This window comes from Hesperophylax consimilis, chromosome 28, assembly GCF_061612785.1.
Source record: "Hesperophylax consimilis isolate HC1 chromosome 28, BYU_Hcon_1.0, whole genome shotgun sequence".
Lineage (NCBI taxonomy): Eukaryota > Metazoa > Arthropoda > Insecta > Trichoptera > Limnephilidae > Hesperophylax > Hesperophylax consimilis.
This window is the reverse complement of record NC_142863.1, coordinates 6,159,081-6,181,622: the sequence shown is the minus strand read 5'-3', so window position 1 is coordinate 6,181,622 and position 22,542 is coordinate 6,159,081. Positions and strand designations below refer to the sequence as shown.

The window sequence follows — 22,542 nt, the reverse complement described above, 5'->3', positions numbered from 1 at the left end:
TGTATCTTCCTCACCTATCCCTGAAGATGACATGAACATGTTAACTACATTTTTTTGTAGAAAACATTATTATTTTAACTTTTAGAGTGCAAAACTACTTAATATTACTAGATGTAATGTAAATTTGGTTTGTTTACTACACCATGAAGGATCAGTACGTTGTAAATGACATTCAAATAAAAAATTATAAGGCAAAACGCAAAAGTCTAAATATCTCAGAATGCCTTCAATGTAAGTTAACAACTTCTTGCCTTGGGGTCTTCTATTATTTCTTATTATCTTTTTATTAAATTGTAAAATGAGGGCCTCAAAGCAAAGCACACAGTGAGGTCCACATTATCATTGGTTTGAATAAAAAAATTAAATTGTTAATATTTTTTTATGTCGTTATTTTAATATCTTAACAATTTGTTTTCTTTTTGCAGTCAACCTACAGAGCGTTTTACTGAACAGGTAAGAAATTCTTTGTACCTAAACCCCTTTGAAATTTTTTATATCCTAAACATGTTCCATCATCAATCGTTAAGATAATGAATCAATTTAATTTATTTTTTTTGGTTCTTCAAACTTTACCTCATTTGGTGTTATATACCCCCTATGGAGAGAGATATTTAAACTTTTGTGAATATGGTGAAATTCGACAACTTAAGACGGGTGGTTTCGGAGGTTTTGAACAATTCTTCAAATTTCAACGTTCATTTCTAGGTTTTGTGAAAGTCTTATTCAAGTTCAGTTATTATATCATCATAGGATAGTTGCATGACAGAACTGAAATAATGACAGAACTTGAAAAAATCTTTCACAGAACGTTATTGAACATTATACAGTTAATTTTGAAATTTGAAGAATTGTTCTAAATTCTCCGAAACAACCAGTCCTTAGTTCAGTTTTTCGAGTGCCACAGCTATATTATTCCATATTCAACAATTTATTTTTTTGGACGCAACCCTGAATAGCCCTGCTTTCATTAATCACAGTCCAAAATTAAACTAACAGTCCTTATTTGAAAAAAAATTTCAGTGTGTGGCAAGCCTACGCACGACGGAAGTGAAACTTTTAGTATTCTTCTCTCTCTCTTTTCATTTCATTCTCTCTTTTTTTCTGTCTATTAACATATTTATAAGTAGCATGTGATAAAAAAATTAAAAGTTATAAAAATATGGGATTCGAACCCGGGTCCTGCATAACGAGTGTCGAACGCTCTGCCTCTAGACCGCGGTTATTACGTATTCGACCAAAATATCATATAGTCAAAATATCTCAAAGTCGCAGCACTCGAGCATTTTATCACTTTAAAAAAAAATATTATAAAAGAAATCACAAAAAAATACAAATCGTTGATAAAAAAATTAAAAGTTATAAAAATATGGGATTCGAACCCGGGTCCTGCATAACGAGTGTCGAACGCTCTGCCTCTAGACCGCGGTTATTACGTATTCGACCAAAATATCATATAGTCAAAATATCTTAAAGTCTTTTATCACTTTTAAAAAAAGCATTTTATCACTTAAAAAAAAAATTATTATTAAAATCACAAAAAGAAAAAAAAATAGTTTAAGCGGGGATCGAACCTCGGTTCTTCACGACGAGAGTCGCGCGCTCTGCCTCTAGACCGCGAAGCTGAGTTTATATACCTTTTTTAGGTCACTCTCTAAACTCAGCTTCGCGGTCTAGAGGCAGAGCGCGCGACTCTCGTCGTGAAGAACCGAGGTTCGATCCCCGCTTAAACTATTTTTTATTGGCTAGGCTCCTATAGCGAAATGATCACGGTTTTTCATGACGGTCATGAGTTGGTTTTACTCCTGTCCTCGAAATTGCATAAAATCCACAGAACGTTTTTGTCAAATTCATAAGTTATATTTTAATATTATTAAAACCGCCCAACTTCCCACCCCGACCCTAACTGAACCCATGGACCGCAATTTTGTTTTTTCTGGACATTTGAAAAGGTACCTATGAAACGACGGTTTTAGGTGCGTTTTAAATTTTTATCGTATTGTAATAAACTGAAAAGCAGAATAACATGATAGTTGTTCTTTTCTATTGTTCATAATTGTTCAAAAGATGAAAAAGACTAAAGAAAGGCCAGATGTTTCACAGAATTTGGACAATTCATTAAATTTCGGAGATGATTTTTGGTTATTCGATCAGATCTGTAAAAAAACTGGCCCATAATGATATAATAACACAACTATCACAGAAATTGAAAACGGAATTTTAAATTTGATGAATCTTCCTTAGAATCACTTACCATAACACGGGCATGTGCCTAGCATGGTGGTCGAAGAATCCTCAATGCATGTAACAAACAATTCAATGAATAGAGAAACTTAAAACTTTAAAAAAATCAGAACTTTCAAATGTAAAAAAATAGTTCCGAATGTATATTTGATGACAAATTAAAATTTGAATTTCTGTGAATGGACCAGTCCGTTTACCGGTACGTTTCTTAATATCCTGTATACAGATTATCGCTAGGATAAAGAGTAAAAATTTTACAGTTGGGAGGCGGATATGGGTCCCGCCCGTGAACTATTATTTGTGTGGTGATTCGATAGCTCGTGGAAATACCCGGATATATTTCCGGCCGCGAATTTCTTCCTTGAATATTGTATAGCGAAAGATCTATAAGAGGATGCCACCAGAATAATAAAAGTCCTACCTTGGTTATGGTGTCTTCAATGTTCCTCTTGGCCAGCACGTAAAGAAAATCCACGGCAAAATTGCACTAAACTTTGAATGCAACCTTACAGAGGCGGTGTAGAAATTGTACTGCCGAACCTTTCTTCTCCTGGTGACAGGGTTACAATGACGGGTAGGTAAGAAATAATAGTTGAAAATATCTATCGGTATCTATGGAGAGACAGTTGAGTTAAATCTTTTTACCTCTCTAGCAGTACTCAGTGGAAGGGATGAATTCAAACCCGCCTCCCAAATTGTGTAAAATTGGGCTGATGTAAGAAATAAACTGATTTACTGACGTACTATTGATGACTTTATCATGCCCCCTTCTAGCTGTACCCTTCCAGCGTACCCGGATCATGGGACCTACGTTTTCACCTCGCCGGGGGCGGAGCCCCTCAAGCCGGGAGAGGAGGTGGTGCAGTTCACCATTCTGCGCTACTCTTGCGATGCGGGCTATCAGATCTCAGACGTGGTCAACGTTTGCGGGGAAACCAAAACATGGTCCCGGGAACCATATTGCAAACGTGAGTAGAAAGATTTTAGAGAATGAAGGTGTAGAATTTGTGCCATGTATTTGAGTGAAACAATTCAAATTACGACTAGACAATACCCTAAAATAAAGCCAGCAAATTATGGCCAAAGGACGTATTCAGTTTTAGATGTTCAGTACATTAGAAATTTTTGTCCTTGTAGAGTGGGTGTTTTGGTTAGTATTTCAAGCAACGTGTCCATTCTGAATGGTGGTCTTATACCAGGGCGATACTTACCTTACAGAGCCTTAACCCTCGACCACGAATGCCGTCGTTATGACGTTCGTATAGTTGTTGTTAATTTTATCAGAGAATTTGCAGTTTGCATTATAAAAATTACCGTAAACTCACCAAAAAAAATAAATAAAAATAATTCTATGAAACAATATTTAACACCTGAAAGATATTTGTCAGGGTTTGAAAATTTTTGAATACACTTTTAAGGAACAACTTTTTCTTTTAACTTATTTGTATGTTTCTTATGGACTTTGTAGAATTATCTTCGTTTTCAGTAATTATACTACATTGATGGATGTAATTTATTACTGAAGGTGAAGGATGATACTAACAAGTCTATACAAAACACGAAACAGAACAAGACACAGAAAATGAAATAAAGATAACGGTCACAAATAGGAATCGAACGCAGGATCTCTTGTCTTATCAAATGTCGTATTTGTGGATCTTATATTTAAAATTCAAAATTTAACAATATTGTTTTATAGTTTGTAACCTAGATTTTAATTTATTATCTATTGATAGTATCTAGTATCTAGATAGGCAGATATCTAGTATCTATTGATTTTTTCTAAAAGTTAAATTGTGTTATTATTAGCTTTTCTTTTAAAAAACTAGAGTAATTACAGAATTGGGTAAGTTACTTAAAAAACTTTCTCTTTGTTTGCGTTTAAAATTTTATTATTTTTAATTGTTTATGAATAATTCGCTTTCAAAAACAATAGATTGTTTTCAGATATCCTAAACAGCGAATTTATCTGAAATCTCATTCAATGTGAACATATTTTGTGCGCAATCTGAATTCCGACAGTGCTCACATGTGAGAAATACATTGTAAAATGTCAGAGGTTTTAGGGGTTAACCCGTTCAGAGTAATATATGATTTTCCTAAGGTCGGATAATAATATGATCAGTAATCTTCCCCAGATGAATTGCAGTATGGGTACGAACCAGGGTGCATAAAAGGTTCATTAATAAATAAGTATTATGCCAAACATTACCGATTTTTTGATTAAATATTGTGTTTGTTATTTTTCAGCACTTAATACAGATAGCGTTTCGTCATTTCCGTAAGTTATACCAATTATCTTATTTTTGTATATTTTTAATAGATGTCTTAAACAAACAAAAGAAGTGTAAAAACATTGGTTTCTTACATATTTGAGCATTTTTGATTGGTAATGCACATTTGAACATTTTGAACAGTAATTTTTTATTTTGTTTACATTTTGGTCAATAATGCACATTTGAGTGTTTTAGTAAATAATGGTATTTGAGCCTATATTGGTATTTGGTCAGTGATATATTTGATCCAAATTTGGTGAATAATGCACATTTGATCCAATTTCTTTAATTATAATTCTATTTCTGCGTGTTTGCATAATTGCTGAGCATATTTGATATTTTTTTGTCAATGATGCTTTTTGAGCCTTTTGGTCAAAATGAATATTAGATCTTTTTTGGCCAAAAATTCTATTTAAGCCTTTTGGTCAAAATGTAAATTTGATATTTTGTTCAGTAATGCTATTGTAGCAAATAATGCACATTTAATTATTTTTAGCACATATAATAGATGCTTACTAACCATATTTGGTCAGTAATGAATATTTATTCCCCTTTAATCAATAGTGCATATTTTATCCATTTGGGTTAAAATTGCATATTTGATCAATTTATTTGAATAAATTTTGATGGTGAATACAGATTTGAGCATGTTGTAGAACAATACAATTTGAGCAAATTTTTTATTTTTTTTTAATTTTTGTGAAAAATGCACATTTGAGTATTTTTGGTAAATAATAGTATTTAAGTTTATATTGGCATTTGTTCAAGAATAATATTTGATCCGAGTTTGGTGAATAATACACATTTGATCTAATTTCGTCAATAATGATGCTATTTCAGTGTGTTTGCACTATTGCTGAGCATCTACGACCACTTTTTAGCCGATAATGCTAGTAATAATAGATAAGTGTTAAGTAATTAAACTTGTTATGTGAATTAGAGATTCAGATCCAGAAAGATCAAGGAAATTAAGTATTCTTCAAGAAAGATTTTTTATTTTGAAAATTTGTATTAATTTTTATCCGAAATAATGTGAAATTACTTCGGGCACACAGAAATGCCAACAGCATACTTCTTTAGCTATATTTCTTCAGTGGGGCTACACCCAGAAAAAATGAGTGTTGCTGATTTATTAAAATACTGGAGTATAATTCATCTATTTGGTCCCCTCTATATAAAGTTCACTTCAATAATATAGAAAGAGTTCAGCACAAATTTCTTAAGTACGTAAATTTTAAGCTCAGAATTCCTATTCATTATATTAATTATGTCAGTTTGATGATTCAATTGCATCTAATAACACTGTCTGACAGGAGAATTATTTCAGACCTGGTTGTGTTACACCGAGTCATTAACAACTTAATTGATAGTCCTGCCATCCTTGCCACTATTAAACTTCATGTGCCGACTAAGAATACAAGACAAAATATAACATTCTTCTGTAATACATACACGTCCAACTATCAGACACACTTACTGACCAATAGGATGCATGATCTGGGCAACAAGTATGGGGGTGCTATTGATTTATTTATTGACTCCATTTATAGAACTAAGCATAATCTATACCAACACTTTGTCGAATCCTACAAATTAGTTTTAATAATAATAATAATAATAATACCTGGATGACTTTTATAGCGCCGTTTTTGTGCAAAAACACCTCAAGGGCGCTGTACAAACTTATAATACATTTCTACAGTGTTATTACTTAACTATTTATGGAGAAAATATACAGTACAATACTTACCTGGTAGGTCACTTGAGATTAACACTTAATTAATATTATCTAATTGTTTATTGGCGAAATTTAGATACAGGGTTTAGGACTTAATTGAAAAATTGAATATAACTGGACTTTCTCTTAGGATTGGTATATTTAATTTAAGGGTACGACAACTTAAAAAGGTAAGTTTTTAGTTTAGACCTGAATTCTGTTGGACTTGTTATGGATCTTAGTTCCGGAGGGAGTTTATTCCAAGCCTTCGGCCCAGATACTCCGAAAGCGCGATCACCAAACTTAGTATTTGGCTTGCGCATAGGTTCTATCAGTCTGCCTACAGCTGCTGATGTTGCTGATGTATGCGTTGACTGCCTCAGACCAGTGTTTTCCGGGAAGCATAGTTCAGAGATGTAGGGTGGGGCCATTTCATTGATGGATTTAAACACCATCCAGCACAGTTTGTACTGGATTCTTTCAGGGCACTTGAGCCAGTGAAGGTTACGAAGGTGTTCTGAAATGTGCGAATATTTTGAAACCTCGGTTATGAGCCGTGCTGCTGCATTAAACACTGATTGAAGTTTGTCAATTTGATATTTTGGAAGGCTGGCATAAATGCCGTTGCAGTAATCGAGACGTGAGACTACGTAAGAGTTGATAAGTAGTTTTGTTGCTTCTGAAGGAAGGTTTCTTCGGACAGACTTGAGTTGTCTTAGGTGAAAAAAACCGGTGCTTACAGTCCTATTTATTTGACTTTTAAATGAAAAGTCTGAATCTAAATTGACACCGAGAAGTTTGACTGTTGTTTTTGGGATGATATCGCTGCCGGAAATAGTAATGATTAATATTAATGATTTGTCTTATATGTAGTGTTGTTGTAATTTCTTTTTTACTTTATGTTACTCTTACGTTTTACTAATATTGCTTCATATTTAGTTTTTTTTTTTAATTATTTCTTAATATTTTCTCATTATACTTGTAATCACAATTTTACAATTGTGTATTTTGTACCTTATTTACAATGGATTACATCTATTTACTGTTAGTATCTCCTGTATAATACAGATATTCTCCTATGTACACTGCATCATGTATCTCTTCTATGTAAAAGCCTTTTTAGGCGTATATATATAAATAAATAAAAACATAAATGCAATCCATTATTATTATTATTGCATTAAAACCACTCTCTAAAAACAGTGGCATGCCACCCACTCCGCTTAACGACCTACTCCCACCTATCGGATTGCATTCAAACCACCCTCTAAATGCGCCTAGTACTAATAAGAATAAACTTTGAGATTTTTAGCAAAATCATTTGAAAGCGTTTGAGTATTTGGGCCATATGTATCTTTTATTTACATAGATTAATTTTACAGAGACCTAACCTCGTGTATACTCCCCCCTTTGCCGGACAACGGAAATTACTCATTCGTGGGTGACTTTGTGGCAGACAAGCGCCCTGGTGACAAGGTGGCCCAACACACCATCCTGCGGTACAGTTGCCAGCCGGGGTACTCCAGCGAGGACTCGATCTCAGTCACCGTTTGCAAGACCGGCTCTTGGACTAAGAAACCCACCTGCAAAGGTAAGAAATAGCAAACTCTCTACGTTAGCAATGTTCATTTCAGCAGTGACGTATGAACCCATCCTTCCCACCGCGATGCAAGGCGACGGGTCGATAGAGTCCTCTCAACCGGCCTCACCCGATTACACCCATTACGCAGCTGGTGGGCAGATGCAACCCGGGCACCCCTACTAAGTAACCAAACGTAGTGAACCACTTGGGACGACTTATTGGAGAGGTTTTGGTTATCCAATAAATGGTTCCCGGGGCGGCGGTACCCATACCCACCACTTAAAAGTTGCCATCCGGACTACTCGAGCAAGGACTCTACAAGACCGGATCTTTGGAGCTTTTCGATTTGGACCCGAAAACATTTTATTTTATTTGGTTTTACGCCTAACCTAGCTTTTAAGTGGATTTTAAGAACAGAATATACCTAGTGAGCTATCGATAATTATACTTGGCTAATTATTATTGGCAAACTATTCACTTCGGCAATCTTCATTGTGCGTGGCTCCGACTCTGTGAACATGTTTAAGACCGGATTTTGGACCCAAAAACATACATGCAAAGGTAAGAATTAACAAACTCTCCGCGTCGGCAATATTCAGTGTGCGTGGTTTTGGCTCAGTTGCCAACCAAGTTACCGAACTCCTACAAGACCCGATCTTGGACCAAAAAACCCACAAGCAAAGACATGGCAAACTGTCTACGTCGACAATATTCATTGCGCGTAGTTCTGGCTCACTTGCCTCCCGGGCTAATCTCCAAATGTAAGAACAGTCTACGTGAATAATATTCCAATATATGCTGGTAAAATTTGTTTCGTTTTGCAAAAATTATCATTTTAAAACCCTGGCAAAGGGCCAAAAGCGCTTTCCGAAAATTTTAAATGAGTTGTTATATTATTCATTGGGCTAAAGGGCTTGGAAAGATGGAGTGATGCTATATACCCAACAAAAAGCAAGGAAAAGGGCTTGGCAAGATGGAGAGATGCTATATATCCAGCTAAAAGCAAGGCAAAGGGCTTGGCAAGATGGAGAGATGCTATATACCCAGCAAAACAAGGCAAAGGGCTTGGAAAGATGGAGCGATGCTATATACCCAGCAAAAAGTAAGGCGAAGGGCTTGGAAAGTTGGAGAGATGCTATGTACCCAGCCAAAAAAAAAAAAAAAAACAATGTACCCTTTGTACACCCAATACGGGGTGTACAAAGGGTACATTGAACTTAGAGAAGTGATTCTACACGATAGTGCAAGTAAAAAATAAAAATAGCTTATATCGAAATATCAACGTTTTAAGGTGCAAAATGTGGGAAAAAAACAACAAAGCTTCAAAAAAGTTATTCTTCTTTTTACATCATGTAGAATCACCTCCTGAAGTTTGTGCACTTTACCATCATGTAGAATCATCCCCTGAAGTTTGTGCACTTTACCATCATGTAGAATAACCTCCTGAAGTTTATGCACTTTACCATCATGTAGAATCACCTCCTGAAGTTTGTGCACATTACCATCATGTAGAATCACCTCCTGAAGTTTGTGCACTTTACCATCATGTGGAATTGAATCCTAAAGTTTCTGCACTTTACCCCTCAGAGGCCATGTATATTTTTGTAATTATTATTAGAATTAATTAATTATATTATAATGGAATAGTGTACTTTCACAGATTGTTTTAAGGTCGGAAAAAATACGATATTGATGGTATCTTTTTTTACTTTTGTGTTGACGAATAAATTTTCTATAAAGATTTATAATGTGCCTTTTTCGATTTGCCGCGAAAACAAAATGTTCGTTTTTATTCGTGAATTCGTCGTCTTACCAAGTCAGTGGCGGTTTCCATTTCATAACGAAGTTGTAGCCAGTTGGAACCGTTTCGGAATGTGAGGTATTAAAATCAATAATAAATAATAAAAATACACATTTTTAGTACAGAGATCAAAATAAAATTTAAATTATCTACACACTACAAACAGTGTTCGTGGCTTGTGAAAATAGGTACCCTATTCTACCAAGAATTATCGGTCACAAAAGTTTAAAGATATCTCTTTTAACTTTATACATATTTTTAAAATCTGTTTTGTTTTCATTTTGCAGCTGATTCCGGTACGGCAGCACAAGGAACTGGAAATGCCGGACAGTTTGTATATTTTTTATTATCTACTTAATAATACGCCATTGTAATAATCCGATTATTTTTATAATTATTAATAGTAGACTTGTGAAAATCAGGGGTAGTCTGAATTCTTTCAAAAATATCACGTATTTTTATGGAAACTAAAAACTTAAATAGTTAACGAGAAACTTGTTGTAAATCGGTAGAAATTGGGTAGACGGAAGATAAAAACCAAAAACAAAATTATGAACCACATTTCACGCAGAAATAACTTACATTAATACTTATAACATTAGTACGTTTGATGATAAGTAAAGACAATATTAAAAAAAAATAATAAACGTTATTTTAATTACATGTTTTCGAGAAACCCAGAAAAATCTCTTATTACTATGTGTGTAATTGGCGTAGAGCAAGTCTAAGAGCCAGATGTTCCACAGAATTTAAGCGATGCTTCAAGTTCTGTGAATGTTCTATTCAATCTATGTCATTATTTCAGTTCCAATAATTTTTTAGTAAAATACGAACGTATTGTCACGATGTCATTGTACATTATCGGGACAAATGCAGGTGCTTGAACAAGTGTTCCGATATCTTGGAAATTTACTATAAGAATCAGGAAATGGCATACAATTCCATTTTTAACATGATTACCAATGATTTGAAGAGCTTTTTAATAAATTAACAGTACCTGCTATTCTTTCTCCGTGTACAATAATAAAAATTTAATTGGTCGTTCACAGAACTTGAAATTAACTTTAAAATTTGATGAATTGTTCAAATTCTGTGAAATTTTCGTATTATTAATATCTCTGTTCACAGGAATGGATGCGTGCTACCACCGTATCCAAAAAATGGAAAATACATTGTCAAAAGGATGCCATATATTAGACCCGGCATGGTGCTGGAACAATTCCTTTACATGACGTACTCCTGTGACAAGGACTATGACATCTCAGGGTCCGCCTTTGTGGAGTGCGGAGACTCGAACCAATGGTCCTCTATCCCCTCCTGCCACAGTAAGTGAACAACTTCATTAATTTTGTCTTTTATATCTTGTTGATGTCTGTTCAGAAATCCAACTGAAGAAAGTTACCGGTGTTCTTGGATCAAAAATAATTCATGATAAAATGCTAATTTATTCAACAATAATTGTTGGTAATCCGGTTAAAACGGGATTGCAGGCCGTTATCTAATAAACGTTTAAGTACGAAACAATGGTCCTCTATCCCCTCCTGCCACAGTAATTGAACAACTACCTTGATTTTGGCTTTTTATATCTTGTTGATGTCTGTTCACAAATCCAACTCAAGAAAGTTACCGGTGTTCTTGGATCAAAAATAATTCATGATAAAATGCTAATTTATTCAACAATTGTTGGTAATATGGTTAAAAAAAGGATTGCAGACCGTTATCTAATAAAAATTTTAGCAACTCTTCTGAACACGTGTTCATATACCAGCCATTGCCTTAATAATAAACGATGACGAATCCCTTTGAATACAGTATTTGATTTAAATTTGCTGCTTAATGTTTCAATTTGTTTTCAGAAAAGTGTCACATGCCGACTTCGTACTCGGTGAACTTTGTGTGCAGAAATGCGTCCAACGAGATAGAGTGTACGAACTATGTACCGCACGGAACGGAAATACAGTCGACATGCAAGCGGGAGTACAATCCAGTGTACGACCTGTACCCGATCATCTGCCAGGATGGACTCTGGAATGAACACCCACCACCGTGTAAAGCAAGTAGGGCAATTAACTTTAATACACAAACACACAGAATTGGTTAGCTACGTTTGACGACTTAGCAGGGGTACAGGGTTCTTGTAGATCGGATGTAGCGCTGGCCAGGAATGCTGTGGCCAGGACGCTGTGATACCGTTGGAGTCCATGAATGAACCGTGCAGAGCCGGGTATATCGTCCTGCGCGCAGCGGAGGTGCGCGGGTTGTCACTTGCGAGACTTGCAATTTTTTGAACGACTAATGACTGACTGACTGCGCGCTGCGTCGGGCCTATTTATATAGCCCGGCCGGTGGCATCAGTAGCTGCTCGAGATCGCTGGTAAACTACGGGTCACTCGCTCAGTCTGGGTACTTCTGGTACTTTCGTTGGCGCTGGAATTTTGCCTAGGCAATGGGCTAGAACCTTCTAGCGAATGCGCGTAATGTGCTAGTCCAACTCGCAACGCGGAAACAAGTATAAATATTTTATTACAAGTGAGAAGAATAATTATTTATGTTTCTAAAAATTAACAAACCACATATCTCTGGATTATAGAAAAAAATAGAAAAACTTTAATAATATATGGATCAGATCTGTAATTTTTGTTGTTTGTTTTTGGGGTGTTATGCCGTGTTGCGCTAACTCCTTCTTTAGCCTCCTCCTTATTTACACATCTTCGGATCTACCGGATCTGCCCTGATGATGGACACTGCAACGCTGTCCGAAACGTCGGCTAAAGAAGGAGTTAGCGCAACACGGCATAACACCCCAAAAACAAACAACAAAAATGCTTTTGGCCGTGAGAATCTAAAAACTTACCAGATCTGTAATGTTTGTGTATGGTAATGTCCTTACTTGATGGGTTACAATTAAATGTTTCGATGAGCGTCTTGCATTATTTCTACGGCAATCAAATATTTAAAAACTACGTCAATTCTTTTGGCAATAATAGCAACAATTTTTCTGAAAACAAATCTATTCGTGACCGTGGCTCTCTTCTGAGGTATTACAAAAACAATTTGATAACTTTATCCTTTATTTCAGTTTGCGGACTAGAACACCCTGTTGGGGTGGAATTGGTAGTGAACGGAACTATCGTGACGAACCACGCCTTTCCATGGCACGTGGGTGTATACCAAGCACACGGGGGGCGATTTGAGCACATCTGCGGCGGTACCATACTCTTCTCCAATCTCATAGTCAGTGGTAAGGTCATTACTAATTTATTAAAAATCTATCACTGAAGAAGTAGATAAAACTAATAAATCCAAATGAAACATGAAACAGAACTGAATTCGAAATATGAAAACGACAAATATGAATTATAATAAATAGGTCCCAATGGTCGAGTGGTTAAGACGCATATCCAGGTAAGACGAGAGATCCTGCATTCGATTCCTAGTTGTGACCGTTATCATTTTATTTTTATTTTCTGTGTCTTGTTCTGTTTCATTTATCGTTTAGATTTAATATTGTCATCTTCTTCTTCAATGATTTATTTAATTAATGGATATAAGCTTTAAAATAAATCAAAATAAATAGATTAAAAACGGGATTGCAGGCCCTTGACAAATGAATTGAAAGGTTTCCTGGTAAATTTGAAGTAAAACACAAATGTGGTATCACGATATCGGAACACGTATTCATAAAAATCCTAATATTTTCACATTTCGTCACTATATATTATTAAGGCAAATGCAGGTTCTTGAACGAGTCTTCTGATATATTAAAAACTTACTTAAAGTTTCAGGGAAAAGCCTGCAATCCCGTTTTTAACTGGATTACCAATAATTGGAAGAGATTTACAATAAATTAGCAATACTCATTTTGCTTCGTGTGGATACGCTTCTTTTACTTCACTTGTGATCTTTTGTTTCAATATTTTTACTAAAAACATAGAAAATCTTCCATATAATTTTTGAAATTTGCCCATTTTAACAAAATGAATATATAAATTAACCTTCCCTTCTTCCGTAATTTGAAAGGGTGGCCTAGAAAACCCTTGAAGGGTGAAAGCCAGAAACATTTGAAACGAGTAGGTATTGGTTAAGACTCCTGTCCCGGTAAAATGAGTAGGTATTGGTTAAAACGACTGTCCCGCTAAAATGAGAAGGTATTGGTAAAGACGCCTATCCTGCTAAAATGACTTGGTATTGGTTAAGATGGCCATCCCGGTAAAATGAGTAGGTATTGGTTGAAACGTCTGTCCCGTTAAAATGTGTAGGTATTGGTTAAGACGCGTGTCCCGATAAAATAAGTAGGTATTGGTTAAGATGCATATCCTGGTAAAATAAGTAGGTATTGGTTAAGACGCCTGTCCCGAAAAAATGAGTAGGTAGGTATTGGTTAAGACGCCTATCCCGGTAAAACATCTTCAATTCCCAGTTGAGACCGTTTTATTTTAATTTATCTAGTTCTGTTTCATGTTTTGTTTAGATTTATAAGTATTATCTTTTTTTTAATGATAAACTGCATAATTGTTTCCTTTGTTCTAGCTGCGCATTGTTTTTATTATAGTAATACACAAATTGAGCCCGAATACTTCAGAATTGCTGCTGGAAAGTTCTATCGGTCGTACGACAATGCTATGGATGATGCCAAACGTTGGGTGCAGAAGAGAGAAGTATGAACAAATATTATTTAATCATCGAAGACAATATTAATATGATAAATGTGAAACAAAATAAGGTTCGGTCGCATCTAGGAATTGATCCCAATCAGTGAAAGGTTCGGCCGCATCTAGGCATTGATCGCAATCAGCGAAAGGTTCGGCCGCATCTAGGCATTGATATCAATCAGTAAAAGGTTCGGTCGCATCAAGCAATTAATCCCGATCAGTGAAAGGTTTGGCCGCATCTAGGAATTGATCCCAATCAGTGAAAGGTTCAGCCGCATCTAGGCACTGATCCCAATCAGTAAAAGGTTCGGTCGCATCTAGCAATTGATCCCAATCAGTGAAAGGTATGGCCGCATCTAGGTATTGATCCCAATCAGTAAAAGGTTCGGTCGCATCTAGGAATTGATCCCAATCAACCTTGCCGGGTCTTTGATCTTTCACTGATTTACTTCGACCCTATCCAATTTGGTCGTATTTAAATGTATCATACTTCGACTAAGAACTACTAACATTTCCTTCAATTTATTAACGCATATTTTTTGGCTGCTATCTATATACGTGTTTGCAAGATTCTATCTGAATTTAATAGCAATATAGATAGTGTCTTGGAAAAATATATTCATTTTAAAATTGAATATTTTTAATAGTATCAGAAAATATTTTTAATTATTTGCACACGGAAAAAAATGAGTATTGCTAATTTATTAAAAAATCTTTTCAAATTATTGGTAATCCGGTTAAAAAAGGATTACCTACAGGCCGTTTCTTTAAACTTTTAGTAAATTCCTAACATATCGGAATACGTGTTCATGCACCTGCATTTTCCTTGATAATATTCAATGATGAAATGCGGAAATATTCTGATTTTTATGAACACGTCTTTCGATATCGTGATAACACGTTCTCATTTAAATACAATGTTTTTAGAAAACCTATCAATGACCGGTCAGTGGCCGAGTTGACATCGCGTTTGGATACCACCCAGGCGTAGTGTGTTCAATTCCTCGTCTAGCTAGGTCCTCCATCACAACACAAGTAATATTTCCCGATTACTGTGGTGGTAGTAGGAGATTTTCAAATTTTGTCAGGTTATTCGTAACCCGGGAATATTTGTCTTTTTTTTTTAATAAATAAAATTCGTTAAGGGCCTGCAATCCCGTTTTCAACCGGATTACGAATAATTTTAAGAGATTCTTAATAAATTGGAAAAATTCAATACAAGTAATTTTTTCCGTGCATTTTCGTCTACTGGTTTTGATTCGTCTAACTCAGAAAAACTGGTTTAAAATGAAATGATATATTATAAAACCAGGGTATATTTCCACGTCATGTCGACATACAACAGAAATGGTGATCCGTTTCATAGTGAAAGAAAGTAACTTTGAAATTCTTAAAGTGATACTTTTATTTATTTATTAGTTATTTTGTGGTACTCTGTTCCTACCTACGGACCGCGAGGAGCGAGGAGCGCCTCAGCGGTAGTCTGTGGTTCATTCCGTATTCTGTAGGCTCACAGATAACAGTATAATAAACGATCTCTGTAAATACTTAACCTGCCTTGCGTCATTGAAGACCAACCCTGAATTCAAGTTTCTGATGTGAATCTACAGGATACTACATATTTATTTGTGACATTTCATAAGGCACTATGTTTGAGTCTATATGTGACATCTCGTGAGAGCGCCCCTGCCTGTACAGTGTAGTGTACAGACAGGAGCACTTTTTTTTAGTTGAATTATATCTCTAAAACATGTCTATATGTGACATCTCGTGAGAGCGCCCCTGTCTGTACAGTGTAGTGTACAGACAGGAGCACTATTTTTTAGTTGAATTATATCTCTAAAACATGTCTATATGTGACATCTCGTGAGAGCGCCCCTGTCTGTACTGTGTAGTGTACAGACAGGAGCACTATTTTTTAGTTGAATTATATCTCTAAAACATGTTTATATGTGACATCTCGTGAGAGCGCCCCTGTCTGTACTGTGTAGTGTACAGACAGGAGCACTATTTTTTAGTTGAATTATATCTCTAAAACATGTCTATATGTGACATCTCGTGAGAGCGCCCCTGTCTGTACTGTGTAGTGTACAGACAGGAGCACTATTTTTTAGTTGAATTATATCTCTAAAACATGTCTATATGCGACATCTCGTGAGAGCGCTCCTGCCTGTACAGTGTAGTGTACAGACAGGGGCACTATTTTCGAGTTGAATTAGATCTCTACAACATGTCTATATGTGACATCTCACGTGAGCGCTCCTATCTGCTCAGTGCAGTGTACAGACAGGGGTGCCATGTTTTAGTTTAATGTGATCTCTACAACATGTGTATAGTTTTTAATGTCATTATTTTTTTTTTAAAGAAAGACAAACATTCCCGGGTTAGGAATACCCCGACAATATTTTAAAATCTCCCACTACCACCACAGTAGGCGGAAAATATTGCTTGTGGTGTGACGGAGGACTTAACAAGCTGAGGAATTAAACGCCTATGCTTGGGTGAAAACCTAACGCGATGCCAACTCGGCCATTGACCGGTTATTGTTATCACTTCACTAAAATGGTACTCTTTCTGGATTTCAGGTAGCTAAAATCCTCTTACCAGTGGGCTACAGAGGTAGCGAGTCACTTCACCAAAGTGACATAGCGCTGGTGGTGTTGAAGATCCCGTTCGACTTCAGCTGGTCCGTGCGGCCAATCTGCTTTGATCTGAACAACCCCGCCCTGAACACCTTTCAACTGAGGGCAGACAACATGGGGAAGGTATAAACGATCCTTCTTTTAGGAGAAGTGGACGCTTTATTTAGTCAGTCTTGCGACTCATCGGTTAAATCCACCCAGCCACCAAAACCCTGTGCGAGAAGTGCAATTTTTTTTTATTTTTATAGTGTATACCTCACAAGAGTCCCAACTGCTCCCGTCTGGAGCCAGTGAGACTATGGCATCCCCAATTGGGGGATGTTGTGAGGCTGAAGGTAAGTGGGGAAGGGAAAGAGGAAGGTGGGGAAGTACCTGGCTATTCAGATCTAGTCACTAAACACGGCTAAAGCCATTTGGAGCAACGTTTCAATTCTGAATGGTGGTCTTACACCAGGGTGATACTGGTAGTATCTTCCACTCTGGAACGTGCCGCAAATATACTATATATTATTTTAATTAATTAATTGTGAAATAACACAAATTAATCAAATAAAATTTATTTGCGCACGCCGGGTTCAAACCCGCGACCTTCGGAATGGAGTTCTAATGCGTTACCACTGGACTATGCCGGACGTCTTGATTCTTGTGTGGCGTGTACCTTAAACTTCAAGATATAGGGTAATGTCATGAGTTGTTCGTTTGATGGTGCTAAGGAAAAATAATTTTTGCTTAAGTTTAAATAAGTTATGCTTCAAAATGTTAAGATGAATTTTTGGTTTACGCCTGTTATGTACAGGACGCAATAAAAATATGAATAAATAGTTTTGTCTGATGCAAACTCAATCCAATCAAGATAGGCATACAAATATAATATTTTAAATTTTTGGAATATTTTAATGAGTAAAACCTCAAATTGTAATATTTAATTATTGAAGACAATATCTTAAACGAAAATCTGAAACAAAAAAATCAGAAAAAGGTACGGTAACATCTAGGTCTCGAACCCATGAACCTTGCCTTGCCGGGGCACCGCTCTACCAACTGAGCTAATGGGACCCTACCTCCTTAAAACAAACAACTTTTAATATTTTAAAGCATAATACTGTACAAAAAGCCACCCTTGGTATGCAGCTCCAAAATACCTGAAATACTTTACTCTGTGTAGAAACGGGCAGTCTGTTTGATATATTCCCTTACATTAACAAACAGATTGCAATATTTAGAGCACAGGCTTAGGTTGGAAAGCTGTCTTTGTTCTAAAAGTATAACAATGGTAAATGATCCGAGGATCTAGCGTTATTGATTCTTTCAGAACAGGTGCGTAGTCGGGAAGCACACCAAACGCAGCCAAACATTTGCACATGACTCGTTCTTGAATTCAACATCTCTGGTATGATTTGCCGGCCTCTGTGTTTCCTCCCTCCTACAGAATAGTCTCTTCTAGACCCATGTTCACTCCTTCCCCTCTCCTCAATAAGACCTGCACACACAGTATCCTCAAAGATAGGCCCTGAGGTAAATGACTTTCCTGTGTGGAGATAATTCGATAATTCGAACGGCAACTCTGGAGTGTCATCTTGTATTTAGGATTGCTCACCTCTAGTGTCACTTGGAACGGAAAAGTAATGATATTTTGTCCGTTAGGTGGCTGGTTGGGGTCTGACGGAGAACGACACTACATCGGAAGAGCTGCGGGTCCTTAACATGCCGGTCATCGACATTAAGAAGTGTGGAGACGAAGTTGCTAAATACAGATTCCTCGGCTTCCTGTCCAGCGACAAACTGTGTGCTGGATACACCACTGGTAGGTTAACTAACTGATAGTTTGATTATTCTTGCCATGACTTGACTCCGGTATTTAATTAACTTGGTCGTGTCAAGATTTTATCGGAAGATCTTGACTCTGACAGCGATGACAGCACGCATTCCAATTGAATCCTTTCTCCGCCAATTTCAGCACTCAATTGCGAACTAAACTGTGAAATTGATTTAAATCTAAAGGCCTTACACACCTCTCTGCATTTAGAGGCAATATCGGTGCAGAGGTAGGCAGCATCCAAGATCTCTTCATTGATCACAGCGTGAGCAGACAAATCGGCCCTAACTCAGAAATCAGAACCGGCGACACCACTATATCAGGTCGGAAGGAAATCGCCAGGCCAATTCCTATTTTCTGACGTTTGGAAAATATTAGCGCCATCTTGATCGATGAGCGCTTTTATGCATGACCAGTTTGATATTGTGGCAGGGGCGAATGTGCATAGAAGGCGCCAATTTTATCCCCACTACCACTCTTCTTAAATCACCTCCGATTGCAAGGAGGTGTGTAAGGCTTAGTTGGCACTAACGCAGTCACAGATTCACATTTTCAAAAATAAATTTAATAATAATTTTCTGTTAAAATATTTTACATGGCGGGCCATAAAACCCCACTATTTTGAAATTGATCATTGCGTCGGAACAGGAGCGGTTCGTGGGTGGTGGAGATTGGTAGCTCGGTTCTTGGAAATAAGTTGTGATGGAGCGTTTCACGAAGAGCTTTGGCAAAGTGGCGATTCGTCCGCTGTTACTATGCATTTATTTCGCTCCGAGCTCAATTTGCACGGTCTAAATCACTGTCCTAGTAAAAATGTGATTAGGGTCCTGGGTCAGAAAATTATGCTTTGTCTAGTTTACAATATTTTATTTACGCTGGAAGTCTACTCATAAGTAAAGCATTTAAGCATTAAAATGAATCATCAACATAAAAAAGTTTTTTTTTCAACTTTGAGGATTTAAAAAAAAAATCGCAAGTTGCGCCACAATACGAAGTACGTCAAAAAAATACAAATAAATAGTAGTATATCTGTGTGTAAGGATAGAATGGCCTACTTTATGATTCTAGAGATAGCCTCATTTTTAATGTCAGAGCCAAAGATATTAGAAGAACGAGATGTGCTATGAGCAGTTCGTACTGAGTGGAATTGTTTTGCCGAGTGTCGCCGGTTTTGTTCACCAATACTACTGCACACCTTCGCTTGCGCTAAGGTATCCGCACTAATACAAAGAACAGATTTCTGTGCGTACACGTCCCGATACCGTTCAAAGTACCCTAATTAGGTAGTACTCCGGCTACGGTCCGGCGGTCAACATAGCAGTTCTCGTTCTTCTAATATCTTTGGTCAGAGCCATACAAATTTTTCTTAAAAAAATGATAACTCCTTCATTTGTACACGCAATTGCTTCGTACGAAATTTTACAGCATAGTAATGATCAGCAGAATCCATTTCTAGCCAAAAAAATACCCTTGAAAATTCAAGTCTCTATGTCTATGAAAGGCGATTTTCAGCTCACTGTGCACCGACGGGAATTAAACCCGCACCTTCTGATGTCCGGTCGGGTGCTCTGGACTACTGAGCTATGTCGGCTTGTTCCCAACCCGCTAATAAATTTAATATGTACAAGTACTTCAATCGAAAATTACTGCTTACTACATTTTTTCGAAATATTTAATACTTTAATTATCAATTGAATTCAACATGAAAATTTGATATTAAAAAAATCATATTTTAGTTAGACAGTGAACATTGATTAAAAATTATACTGGAATTTCTTACAGAAGAATAAAAAAAATATATCCATACAAAATGTTCTAACAAAAGGACGTTCAGCGCACGGATGAAGTCACGCGCCCTCCCGCTTCTTACCGTTCGGATTGCGATCGGTTTGGCGAGCTCAAAAATATTCAAACACGGAGAATTAATTAGATAACGAAAACAAAATAAAAAAATACAATTATTTGAATGTGGATGTTAACAAAAAATATTTAATTGAATGGAATCAACTTCCTTATTACGGATGCCGTAGTCTCACTTGCTCTAGACAGTTGGGAGCATTGGAACCCCACCACTTTACCAACGTCATTACGACTATATTTTTTTTATTTATTTAACGAAGCTACATTTTTTAACGGTTGGGACTCTTTTGCAGTTTCCCAAATATGTGTGTGAAATATATATTAGCTGTTTATTTCTAAAAAAAATGGTTAAACTATCATTTTTTCAGGGTCCGCCGTTTGCCAGGGAGATAGTGGCGGCGGCTTGGTGTTCTCAGAGACTAGGGGAAACGAAGAGAAATGGCATCTCCGTGCGCTGGTCTCAGTGGCTCCCGTCAAGACCGATCAAGACAACAGAACCTCTTGCCGCTTCGATACCTATTCCGCATTCACAGAGGTTTACAAGCATAAAGACTGGATCATTCAAATGCTGAGAATGCTTAATCTTTTGACGCCGAGGTAGAACTGATCGAGCTAATGCATTATGGCGATAAATGGAATCCCTCTAAAGATGCAGTCAATAAGAGAAAAACTGAACTAATTATGTTATTTTTGGGTATTATGCTGCGTTGCCCTACCTCCTACTTTAGCCAACGTTTCAGACAGCGTTACAGTATCCATCTTCAGAGTAAATAAAATTCAATTATGTTCATATTGTTATTATGTTTTTTGTTTAATAAACTAGTACATAAAAAATAAAAAAACTTTTTTTTAATAAAATTGTGTTACGTAATATTGTGTTATCCAATTATTGCCAGTTATGGAAAAGAAATCAGTTTTCGTTTTCATAAAAAGATAGACGTTTTTTATGTTTGATAGAATTATTTAAGAAAATTTTATACAATGGCGTTTCTTCGTTTTATTAACGATGTTGCCTTTTAAGTCAATAAAATAAAATGACACACAACTTTAGTATTTTTTCTCTTGCTTTTTTAAGGTTTTATTTTAATTTTATATTCTCTGTTGTACGTCATATATCAACACTAGCTTATCATGCAAATTTTGCATAATTTAAAAAAAATCTCAATGAATCTTTAGAGCTGTTACATACAATGATGAATTTAACTAAAATGCAGAGAATTCAGTCGACGACTTACGTCAGTCATTAAAATTAGTGTATTTTGCGCCCATTTCGCGTATTTATTGGGCCTTACTAAAAACGTGTTTAAACTTGTATACAACTGATAATGAACCGTTTACCATATATAAATGTTTGTTTATCAGTTGTGTAAAAGTTAAAACATGTTTATTAGTAAGGAGGTGAGAGTATTGTAATATGGGAGCGGAATAATATTGTAATCTTGTAGCAGTGCTCATTTCTGGGCGGTGAGTTCCTACCCGATTAGAATAATCATTTGGTTAATTCTCTCCGGTTGGCACTACTGTTTCGAGCTCACGGTGCGGAGCGTACTTCGTCGGGGTCAGTTGCTGGCTGGACTCGGGAGACTGCGGTGTGTTCGTGCGACACTGGAACATGAGGGACTATTTTGCAAGTCACGAAATGTCTTTTCTATTTTTAACTTGTATTTTAAATATTTAACTTAACATTCAAATATGGATTACGGATTAAACTTCTTGCATAGTTAATTATATACTATGCTGGCGCCTACTCAGACATTCTTTACAAGATATTTAAAGTTTTAAATTAATAATGTTACCTGCTCTTTGGTTATATTTTTATCAAGATGGCGTTTTTATTACGTACATTCTTGACACGCCCGGAGATAAGATGTTATTAGAGTCTCATGTTCATTTTTATTGAATAAATATTTATAATTGTAATATTAATAAATTAGCTTCTGTTGATAGTTAAAATC

General features: G+C 36.2%; 1 protein-coding gene across 1 annotated transcript; it reads left to right on the top strand.

Annotated features, from left to right (window-relative positions):
- The first annotated feature begins 2,988 nt into the window (after positions 1–2,988).
- On the top strand, positions 2,989–21,500 carry LOC149410079 (modular serine protease-like). Its single transcript, XM_089648937.1, has 11 exons — positions 2,989–3,209; positions 4,492–4,522; positions 7,617–7,825; positions 9,905–9,947; positions 10,746–10,942; positions 11,474–11,674; positions 12,697–12,858; positions 14,148–14,275; positions 16,855–17,034; positions 18,556–18,715; positions 20,956–21,500. Exons 1-11 carry the CDS (start codon positions 3,002–3,004, stop codon positions 21,186–21,188), a joined length of 1,752 nt encoding a protein of 583 aa, XP_089505063.1. The 5' UTR covers positions 2,989–3,001; the 3' UTR covers positions 21,189–21,500.
- Positions 21,501–22,542: the final 1,042 nt, after the last annotated feature.